The sequence below is a fragment of the Festucalex cinctus genome, chromosome 1, assembly GCF_051991245.1.
Source record: "Festucalex cinctus isolate MCC-2025b chromosome 1, RoL_Fcin_1.0, whole genome shotgun sequence".
In the NCBI taxonomy this organism is placed as follows: Eukaryota; Metazoa; Chordata; class Actinopteri; order Syngnathiformes; family Syngnathidae; genus Festucalex; species Festucalex cinctus.
In genome coordinates, this window is record NC_135411.1 from 41804164 (window position 1) to 41816035 (window position 11872).

General features: G+C 39.4%; 1 protein-coding gene across 1 annotated transcript in view; it reads left to right on the plus strand.

Moving 5' to 3' along the window:
* Nucleotides 1–2178: 2178 nt before the first annotated feature.
* Nucleotides 2179–11872, plus strand: part of nbr1b (NBR1 autophagy cargo receptor b) — a 30812-nt gene continuing 21118 nt past the window's right edge. Inside the window, exons 1-10 of the mRNA XM_077535723.1 lie at nt 2179–2421; nt 3520–3582; nt 4041–4059; nt 4157–4179; nt 4412–4597; nt 6076–6153; nt 6228–6460; nt 8478–8603; nt 8816–9022; nt 11013–11172. Of these exons, the coding sequence (XP_077391849.1) occupies nt 2320–2421; nt 3520–3582; nt 4041–4059; nt 4157–4179; nt 4412–4597; nt 6076–6153; nt 6228–6460; nt 8478–8603; nt 8816–9022; nt 11013–11172 (1197 nt within the window). The 5' untranslated portion in view covers nt 2179–2319. The remainder of the gene's footprint in view (nt 2422–3519; nt 3583–4040; nt 4060–4156; nt 4180–4411; nt 4598–6075; nt 6154–6227; nt 6461–8477; nt 8604–8815; nt 9023–11012; nt 11173–11872) is intronic.

Below are 11872 nucleotides of genomic sequence, written 5' to 3' on the forward strand. Positions count from 1 at the left end.
CAAGCACACCAACTGCAGTCACCCCTCTCATTTTGGAACAACAGGCATAGGAAATGCCGTGCATTGACCTAATCACTGACCTGCGCAGCCTTCATTGTAACCATCCGCCGTGTTACGTTCAAGGCTCAAGTGCGGTAAAAAAAATAGTGCGATTAATATGCGTTAATATGTGATTAATGCGACAATTTTCCGTGATTAATTAATCTATTAACGCTTTAACTTTGACAGCCCTAGTTTTAAGAGACTTTCAACCTAACTGACACCAAACAAATCGCTATTGCCTGCACCTGTGCAACTTCGGCCCTCCCCAACCGGGTTTCCCTTTTAAAAGGACACACCACTAAAAGCTCACTTTCCAGTACAGTATTGGATTAGGCATTGTGTATAAAGAATAAAAGTGCAAATATCTCTGGCATCTAATTTTCTTTTAAACCGATTAAGTATCAAAATAAAAACATACTGTGGTGAACGCCATTATTCTCATCACGTGACCGTGATGACGCGTGATGACGCGTGATGACGCCTGATGACGTGATGTCCCATGCGTAAACGACAGCTTCCGTCGTTCACTTGAATGGGAGTTTGCTGGGCAAGAAAAAGGCCATCTTTCTATCCCAATTACTGCACCAATTCTAATCAGAGTAAAATCCTCAGCACGTCCGGTTTCATGTAATTCCGTGTGGGGGCGGGTTGGGGGGTGGTCTCTCCTAATGTGGGCTAAAGCATGCTTAGCACACATGTAGCTGGGCTAGCAGAGTAAAAGTCACCTGGATGTTTATCATTGAGGTTAGGGTCCATCCACAGCTTACATTTCCAGAGGTGACGGACGGAGGGACAGAGGGCGGACAGGTGAACCGGGAAAGGAGCTAAAGGAACAGGCGGACAGGATAGCAAGAGAGGACGACGGAGACCTGTACACGGTCAGGCAGAGCCTTCAGGGACAGCACACCCACCTGTGTCCCTATTCTGGTCCTCATCTGGCCACCATGTGCCACGTTTCGAAATGTCACATTTTGAAATAAAACCCAGGCAGAGCCACTTGCCCTGCCGCTGCGGTCGTGTAACTCTGTGACAGCTCCCAGTCCAAGCCGGACAGGTCACCGTCATCTGCCTCTTTGGGTGCTGTCGTCCAATCTGTGGTCCCTTCCTCTCCGCTCTTCTGTTCCTTTTGCTCCTGTCCCGGTTCTCCTGTCCGCCCTCTGTACCTCCGTCTGTTTTTCTTTCTCCCTCCGACTGTCTGTCCTCCTGAGTCTTAAAAAGCCATTGAGCAAGCCTCCAATTGGTTAAAAAGGAAACCTGGTTGGGTAGGGCCGCAGCTGCACAAGTGCAGGCGATGGGGTGGATGTCACGGACTTCCGACTTCTGGGTTTCACACCTCAATATCGTTTCCGGCCACTGATGGCCATGTTCCTACACTCGCGCCCCCATCCCTGCGCCCTCCAACCGCGTGCTCCCGCCAATGGACTTTCAGCTCTTTGAAATTCTTCGGACAACTGAGACGGACACACGACATACTCGCACCCGTCATCGGGACTAGAACGCTCAACCAAGGGGCACAAAGGCGGAAGCACAAGTAGCCTACTGGGACACGGCCCACACGTCGCAAACAGGAACCGGAAACAAAGCTAATGTGTGAAAGTCGGAAGTCCTGCCTCCGCCGTGGCATATACCCCATTGGTGTGGTCATTGGCAAGCAAGGGCTTTGTAATGACAAGGAAGTAATATCACAATCCTTATGTGTCTAAAGTGTGAAAATGTGTGTAGATTTTTGCAAATTGCTGTGTGTAAAGTGTTTTGCAAAACTTGTGAAGCTAAGTTTGCCTGTTTTTGTGCAACTCTGGATTTTGTATTTTGCTCCTTCAGTGTGAACATGGGTAATTGTGAGAAATGTTTCCTTTTAGTGTGTAAATGACTGTAAAATCTGTAATATCACAAATATGTTGTGAATCGTCACCAACATTCACATGCATTTATCCAAAAATATTCTCCTTTAATTCCCAGCAGTACAAATGTAAAAAAATAATAATAATATAAATGTATGTATGTAAATCAGCAATTATTGAACACGTGCTTCTTGAGCGAATGTTTTTATTTATGGTGTCTTTTATTTTTTCAGGCATTAAGGGGAAGTGGTCTTCGTTGTTCCGGGCACAAGGTGCAAAGTGGGCGTGTCCAGGATGCTGATGTAAACACAACACAACGACTCATCTCTTCCTGGATCCATCTGGCAAGATTAACCTAAATCGCCCTTGTCTTGCCCGGAAAAAACGCCTCGTGGCTTTTATACATAATATGTATTAATGCGGAGAGTGTGACACAATGGATTTCTGCATTAACGTAAAGGTGAATTTCAGGGGAAATTCTAAGAATTTCCTCTTATCGGGATCTGAAACCAAGAGCTGGGACTCGATGGAGGCCATGGTAAGCTAACAGGAGAACTGCCGGGCCGCACATACGACGTACTAGCTCCTACATTTATTGCCCAAGAGGTCGCAAAACCTTCGAATGACATTGTTAAGACACAAGAGGTTATTCCTTCGGGAAACAAAAACCCAGGTTGCTCCAAATATGGGATCAAGTGTCCCACCATATTCATATACTTCGGGACATTTACTAGAGAATCATCGCAAATTCGTCCTGATTTATTGTTCGTGGAAACAATGTCTAGCAGCTCACCTTCACTTATTGCTGGTATGTCACATTTTAGCACCATGGAGGACACACGAATTATGTACTTACTTATTATTCCAATTTAGTTGATTTTTTTTTTTATTGTAACATTCACTAGTATTCATGTGTGAGGGGGTGCTGTTAAGGCCAATATTATAAAATGAGAAGCTTGTCATCGGCTTGCTTGTGAAAAGACCTTCAATAAAGCAAATCCTTTTGGCGGCATCAAGCTGCTCGCACAATGCTGACATTGAATGAAACAGGAGCTCAGAAGAGTCCCATCATAATGTAAAACAATCTCTTAAATTAGTCTTTATTTTAGGTCTCAGTTTGATGCAGTGCAGTTCTATACCACTGTAAACTATAATCAAAATAAATTCTCTGCGGTACTTTAAAAAGGCACTATTGTGGGAACTCTTGCATTGAATGTCCTTAGTGTACAGTGTTTTTGTGTGTGTGTGTGTGTGTGTGTGTGTGTTTATTTTGTAGTCTTTTTATTTTTATTATTATTATTATTATTTTTTTTTTTTTTATTTATTTATTTTTTGGCTGTTAAGTGTATTTTGCCTAACCTTGCTAGGTTATATTTAGCCTGCTTATAGTGCTTTTTAGAGGCGAGTGCATAGAGCATTTTCACGTTTCTCCGTCTCAAAATGATGAACAGTTTTGGGGGGTTTTTTGTTTGTTTTTTTTGCCTTGGTTCATTGACTCTAACACAAAAAAGACTGACCTTGCTGTATTGCTCTCATGAAAATTCACTCATCATAGCATCAATAAAATTGTCAAATATGATTTCATATTGACTTAAGTCTGTGTTTGTGTGTGTGCGTATGTGTGTGGGTGTCGCAGGTTAAGCGTGCATTTGGATTGTGCAGCCTTCAGTTGACCTATTTTGACGAGGAGAACGAAGAGGTGAGAGATTTTCTCTGCATCCTTCAATACTTTAAATCAAAATGTGCCACTGATCCAAATGAATGAACTATTTACATGACATTAGATAGCTACTGAAACCCGGTTCCATCTTGTTTTGAAAAACGGACACTTACTGCCACCGTGTTAGATGGCATTGTTAAACAGATTTGGGCACATTTTTTGTTCTACAAATTGATTTGTCCTCCAAAATGAGAGACTTGGACCAGGATTTGACAAACGTGTTTATGTTTTCAATAAATGTCACTCTGCAACAAACACAAATAAAGTCAAGATTGAACTGAAGGAAATGCAACCTGGACTGTTGTTTATTTCCCCCCCCCCCCCCCCCAAAGTAAAACATCTTTAACAACTAATAATAGCTGTCTTCCATTCAGCCCGTGTGTATTGTCATAAAGTGTTGACTGTAAATTAAAAAAAAATTCTACCCTCTCTGCCAGGTTTCCATTAACAGCCAAGGTAAGAAATCATGGCATCCCAATTGGTAAAAATAAATATTCACATTAATGTTCACATACGGTCTTATTTTAAACTATTCTTTCTGCTTCCATTGCAGTAGAGTACGAAGAGGCACTCAAGGTATGTTTAATTGCTTTAACACGGTAATTCAAAATAAGAAACGCAAAGTCTCAAAATAAGTAGACTGGGGACTGTACTCAATTTTACACTGCTTCTTTTTCTTGTGTTGCTGATGAATGTGAAAGATAACATAGAAGATGTGTACATTATTGCTTTTAGTATTTGTTTAAAAAAATATCTTTAAAAACAGTTCCAGCATCAGTTTATAGCAAATTATATATGTGCCTCACAGAGTGCAGCAAGGCAGGGAAATCGACTGCACATGAATGTGTATGAGACCCGTGGTCAACCAGCAAGGATCTCCACTGGCAAGGCTGGTGCAGAGCCAAAGCGAGGCTTCAGACCCCCTCAGCACTGTCCTACTCTTGCCCAGGTGGTCAGTCGCAAGGTTCAGGCGGCGGTGCCAGAACAAGGCATGGTAGGCACCAGGATTGTAACAATTTTGGATTATTCATTGTTTGTTGTTATTATTATTATTATTATTATTTTCTTATTAATTATCCGTTTTTGAATTATTTTTTTTATTCATTTAGTTTTGATTAGTTTTTGAAGTTTTCTTAATTTGTTTTTGAAAATGCTTCATTTTTGTTGAGGTTTTATCACTTTTAGTAATATTTTTTTTTTTTGCCCTGCGATTGGTTGGTGACCAGTTTATGGTGTACCTCGCCCAAAGACAGATAAAATAGGCTCCAGCATGCCCACGACCTATATTGAGGATAAGTGGTTCAGAAACTGGATGGGTACAGTATTTGTCGAGACTAAAATAAAGTAAACTACAATCCTGAAACAACTGTTTGACCTTCCCTCTTCTGTCCCGATGTACTTTACTGCAATCCCGAAATAAATGCATTTAAAATGAGCCCGGAAAGCTCATGCATTATATTAATTGGCAAAGACGAAAACAAAGGACATTTTCACGATAATTATAGTTTAGTTCAGGGCTGGCCAAGTTCTGTCCTTACGCAAATATCTACTCCAGCGTTACACAGTGCTTTTCAACTAGATTGGCCCATTAGTTTCCAGATGTAGTAGTAAAGGTGCCGCTATCCAGCCTGTTTTCCTTGTTTCTCTCCACTAACACACCTGATTCATGATCAGGATCGTTATCAGGCTTCTGCAAAGCTTGCTGATGAGCTGATCATTAGATTCAGCTGCGCTGAAGGAGGGAGACATGGAAAACAGGCTGGATAGCGGTTTTCGAGGACTGAACTTGGCCACCCCTGCTTTAGTTTTATAAATGTTTACAATGTATTTTCAGTTAGTTCTTGTTTTTACTTTTAACGGAAATGTTTTTTTTCAATTTAGTTATTTTGTTAGTTTTTAGTGTTAGCTGTAATAACCTTGGTAGGCACCCAGTTACAAAGAATTCTGCTTTTTCATTCATTTAGATATCTTATAGTAACTTCTGTTTTGTACTGTTTATTCAAGTATTTAGATTTAATTTGGGAAATTGTAATTCCTTTCTCATCATACGTTAAGAACAGTTCAGAAACTTGAGATTCACACCAGATAAATATGGTATGTTGCTAAAATGTAATCAGGTCATGGATATTGGTGTGCTGTGGGAGTGTAGTAAAGTAGGAGACATCTTGTGTTGAGCTTATTAGCTGGGGGGTTTTATGATAAAGGAATAGGTCAGTTTATTTATTTTTTTAATCAATCAATCAATCTAACATGATGGGCCAGTTATTTAAAAAAAATGCCACAGCAGTTTCCTGAATCCATCTGAGTTTGCCAGAAAATGCCTTGAACTGTACATTTGGCAAGACAAGTGTCTGCTTCAATTTGGAGTTTTGGCTTTGGTTTTCCTTTGCTGGTCAAAAGTGACGCGAATCGACTACAATTAAGGTGTATGGCAAATGAAATTTCATGTATTATTTTGTATTCCATTATCAGGTGATCATGAAGGAAGTGAAAGGGAGTAAAGAAGAAGACAAGACTCCCCCAGCTTGGTTCACCTCTTACATGGAGAAGGTTCGTGTTACTGGTAACAAGCACAAGTTTGGCTATTGTGTGACCTCTCCTTTCCTCTCCCTCTGTCCCATTAGTTCAAGGACCAGGTGGTCCGTGAGGCGGTGGAGAAAATTTGCAGGGAGTTCTCTGGACAGTGCTGCATCCACAAGCCCCTGAGTGGAGTAGGGGGAAGCAGAGGGGATGCAATAGCTGGAGCTGCCGTGGTACCTGAGGTTTCTTCCTCTACCTTGCCCGGAGCTCCCTCCTCTTCCACTCTTCCCTGCTCCTCCTGCAGGGGACAGACCACTGGCGGAGGCTACCAATGCAGGTATTGTTTGTGTTGTCAGTTCTTAACTGTTAACTTTTTTTTTTTTTTTCCGAAGGCTTGTCATTGTCGGGGATTTGATCACTATGTGTCAGGCTGTTTTGATTACTTATTTATTCCCCTGATTTGCAACCCTGTTGCCACATACTAGGCAGGTTAAGAGGATTTGGTTTGCGCAATCAAACTGAAGCAATAAACCTTATGTAGGACTGTTGAAAATGTCTCTTAAAGACACCTTTCTTTTACTTGAAGTTGTAGCTCTTCTATCTCAGTTTGGCCCTTTTTCACTTTTTGAAGTTCTCAAAATGAACTCACATTTTTGTTCGCTTTAGAGCATACTTTGTTTTTTGTTTTGTTTTTTTTGCCATGTCACGTGACCAAGAACATCAGTTTGAGGTGTGATGCACATTTTCAAAATAAAACTTTATTTACATTTTAATGATCCGTACTATACGTAATATATTTTGTCTTGTCTTTCTGGTACCAAATCTCTCACGAACGACTGGTTTCAAGTTAACCCTGAAATAGGAATTATTTTCAACTTAAGTACTTTAGACAGCTACTCTGTAATTTTGAAGTAGCATAATAATAATAATAATAAAAGTTTTACACACAGATTCAATTTTATTTTACATTTTAGCAACACATTTCAAGCAATTGATCTTAAAACTTTCAGAAAATGAATATACAAGACTGGCACAGTTACAATGTACATAGTTTGTTTTAAAACCAGTTCGACTTATTTCATGATTGATTCAACATAAATTGTGCAACTTTACTGTCAAAAATGTGCACATCGTTATTCAATATTATATTAACATTAGGCTTGATTTCCTCCCTCCCCCCCACTTCACAAACACACTCATTCACTCCCAGTCATTTTCACAGAAGCAACCCCCTTCACTCCAAGCTGTTTTACTGGATTTTGACTAATTTTGCAAGGCCCACAGAATACATGTATTGTGTTGTATTTCTATAAAAATATGCAACCTACCAAAAGAAATATTAAGGTCTCTTCTTTGATCAGTAAGGATATTTCTGTCGAGAATATAGCTACGTTTCATAATTTTTGACAAATCTATTTAGAATTGTTAGCAATTTTGCGTTTTTTCAACATAGCCTTGGTTGATTTCCTTTGCTCTGCGGCCACCTGCTGGCCGTATGTGTAATAACTACCATTTCTTCTACCGTTCTTTCTTTGCAGTTGAGAGGCTGCATCAAAGCCTTCTGTATGCTCTAGCATTTAAAAAAACAAAATCAAAACAAAAAAAATGTATAAATATGTCTTTGGGACACTTAAAACATTTAAAATAGAATGTATTTTACGTTTTTGGGAACAAATTAATTACATAAAACTCAATTCCTCGGCGCTCATGAAGAACTCGTGTACAGAAATTAGTAGGATGAGACTATCACTCACAGCACACTTGTTTTCATATCCTTGAAGTGATGAACAAAGTTCATCCTCCACCTGAAAATAAGCTATGAAGCTGAAACACAGTCAGACAGACAGAGAGACCCAACAAAAAAAAGAACACAAACTTATGTTTTCTACTACTAATTTGGGTTTTACATCATGTGATGACTCCGATTGACTGGCAACCAGTTTAGGGTGTACCACACCTGATGCCCATAGCCAGCTGAGATAGGCTCCAGCACCCCTCGCGACCCTTGTGAGGAGGAAGCGGTTCAGAAAATGGATGGATGGATCATGTGATGACATTGACAAGAAGTGGTTAATTCTTGTGATCATAGTTGCTGGCTCAGACAGCATTTTTTTGCCACTGTGGTTCCCATATGTTCTTTAATTAAATAAGATGTGCATAGATTTTTAGTATGTCCACCAAACGATACAGTATATGTTTTTATTTGTGATTCCACTGTAGTAATGACTTCTTGACTGACTGATTTATCAATGTGTAGATAATATTTCTGATCTTTCTTCCCGTTTTTGTCTTTGCTCTCTCTCTCTCTTTCCAATGGATTGATACAATTTATTTTGTGTGTGTTTCCCCAACAGCGTGTGTACATCTTGTACTCTGTGTGAGCCTTGCAGTTTCTCTCATGATCCTAGTCACAATTTGGTGAGGGCGAGAACTCCTCTCTCAATACCAGAACATGGATCACCTGCCCCTGACCACAGCAGGTACGAGAAAAACAACTACAGAAATACATTTGCACCATTCATACCTGTGTAATATTGTAGTATTTGACTTGAAAGTTTAGTGTGTGTGTTTTTTTCTTTACCTCATTATAAGTGATAAGTGATCATTATAAGTTGTCTTTGTGCCTGGCTTAGCTTTACATGCATGGCCCACATCTGTTTTTTTTTGTCACTTATGACGGTACTGCTTTCAGGTTCTATAGGCGAGGTGACCGTAGCTTCCGCAAGGCCGAGAAGCAGCGGCTGAAAGCAGAAAAGCGTCTTTTGAAGGCCGAAGTGAAAGAGATCCGTAAACAGTTAAGGATGGAGAGACGTGGCATACAATGGAGCTCCTCCCAGAGAGATGGAAGTTCTTCTCCTGTACTTCTTCAACCTCGGGCCACCCAGCACAACAGCCCTGAGTAGGTTGCTAAAGATGTGTACCAAATCTCTCTATTGTAGAAAACGTCACATTTTTTGCATCAAATGTTATCAACAACCCAAATGATCATGAAAACTATTAATATGAACAACTATTTATTCATTTGGACTAGGCTATGTGAAATGGACTTATTCAAAACAAGTCTTGTGTTTTTCCTCCCCCTTCTGGGATTAAAAAAAAAACAAAAAAAACAAAAAAAACTCCTAATACCAAACAAGATGTCACGGTTAGTGTGGGGTGGAGGAGGACCCAAATTCAGGGAGGCAGGAGAATCACGCCAGGAATACATGGAGTACTGAACAAAATGGATGAACAAAAACACTAACAGGGGTTCTGGGCAAAACTCCAGATAAAAAAAAAAATAACACAAAGTTCTGAAAAGGCCAAAAATCAAAACAATAAGACACGAGTGGTGACAACATATGATCCAACAAAGACTGAACGAAACCAGGAAACTAAATACAAGCCAACTAGAGATAACTGGACAAGACACAAGTGGTGGGGGAGATGATTGGATGACACAAGGGAACAGGTTGACGAGTAAAGTTGCAAACAAAACCTAACAAGCAAGACAGGACAAAAAGCCAAAACAAGAAACAAACCTAAGCATGACATACACAAATCGTAACACAAGCTTTGAAAGCCTTTTTCAGGCAACTTTTCCTCACACATTAACTTGTCGACTTCTACAGAAATAATATCAATAAATGTTTTGTTTTTTTTCTCCTTTAGTGATAATGTGAAAATAAAATGGAACATGTTCCTTTCATCAAATCATAGAGGCTACTGGATGTAAACACAATCCTTTTTAATTAGAATTTGACATGGTCAACAATTTTACATAAGAGTCATCAGATTGTATGACAGTGTAGTATGTCAGTTGCCAGCTCTCTCATGTCTTTTCTCATATAGAGTTGAACACGTAATGGGAGATGACTTCAAGTACGCACCTTGCATCAAAAGCCACATGTTGACAAATCACGGGCGGGCATGTTTTTGACAACGTGCAGTGTTATTTCCTCACCTTTCCCTTCAGCCACACTCCTTGTAATATGGAAACTATTTTTCTTACATTGTTCTGCATATGTTGTTCTTCGCTAGAATTAAGATCCATTGTCATTTAAAAAAAAAAAAAAAAAACAGTTCTAGAGGTGTTAGAAAAAGTTTTGTGAACGTGCTCTCTTTTGCAGCCATGCTATTAGTGTAACCAATGCATGTCGGGGGGGGAAGCACTTTGATCTATAGAACAAGCAAAAAGGATTTTATTTTTTTTACAAGTATTATTGCAACACACAAATCTGAATTAATAATTATCCAGCTCTAGTCTGAGCAGGCGTGCATAGTTTTACGTCTATTTAGGTAATCAATAGCGCTGTCAAAGTTAAAGGGTTAACTAATTAATTAATCACAAAAAATTATCGCATTAATCATTGTATTACCACAGATTAATCACACTATTAATTTTGACGGCAGATTATCCTTTTTAGCCGACAGTGGATGGTTACATTAAAGGTAGCTGTTGGAGTTTGAGCAATAAACATAACTACATGCATTAAAGTAAAGCATTTAATAAATGTTTACATATGCCGTAGGTCATTTTTTCCCATTTTAAATTATGCAAATAATTAATTGATTAGAAAAAGTAGGATGAGCGTGTGCAGCGGGCAAAAATGTTGGGAAAAAAAGCTTTTATAAGACAGTGATTAATCAAAATTCTACAATGGGATTAATCTGATTAAAAAATGTAATTGTTTGACAGCTCTAGTAATCAAGCACTTTAACAGATGGCCACTTTCTGCACCTTTATGCAAAATTGTGGCTTTCACATATTCTATTTAATTGACTCTAATGTAAACTTGTGAGTGTACGTTTAAAAACAAAAATACAACACACTGATTAAAATAACCTCTGTTAATGCAGCTAATATACGTGCAAAATCTAAAGTATTAAAGCACATCATTTGTATTAAGGCGACCAAAGCGGCCCTGTCCCCTGATGGTTCCAACCATGACGGCGACATTTCTAGATGAGAACCTTCCCGATGGGACCCGTCTGCGTCCTGGAACCAAGTTCATCAAGTACTGGAAGATGAGGAACACAGGAACAATGAGTTGGAGCTCTGATACTAAGGTAAAATTGAACCATTTCCCTGCTCTTGGTTGTGCACATTTAACATTTATGTTTGTAGAGGATTCTGAAAAAAAAGTGACAGTGAAAAGTGATTTATAAAGGGTACATTTTATTCACTAATGCCCCAACATTCAGCCTCTACAGCTCTTGTGCTGGTCCCAGGCCTTGATTAATGGGAGGGTTGAATCAGGAATGGGCGTCTGGTGTAAAAACCTTAGCAAACAAGTTACTCAAGTCACTTGATATGGCACGATCGGAGGATTTAGGCTTTGGGACCCAAGGGTCAACTTTCAAATCTTAAAGTGGACAAAAAATTCATTTCAACTAGTTCAGTGACATGCTAGTCTGCATCCAGACTACAATTCTATTGAGGTGCTCTTCGGCACCAAGTGTCACCATACCCATTCCTTGGGTATTGCTGCCGACCTGCATCCCTGCATGTGCATGACTCTGTACTCTACTTGGTGTAATACATGCAACAGAATATTTACTCTACAATACAGTGAAACATTAATTCTCTTCTGGGATTTATTTAACACATTTGTAAAAATCATCTTTTTCCTGAAGGGATTATTGACTTGCTATCCCAAGAACAATATTATATCTGACTCAATAGGCCTAAGTATTTGAGGTCAAGGTCTGAAAAAGTGCTTTTTCCTTTACAGTACTCAGTGAAAATCATTTAAAAAAAGAACCATAC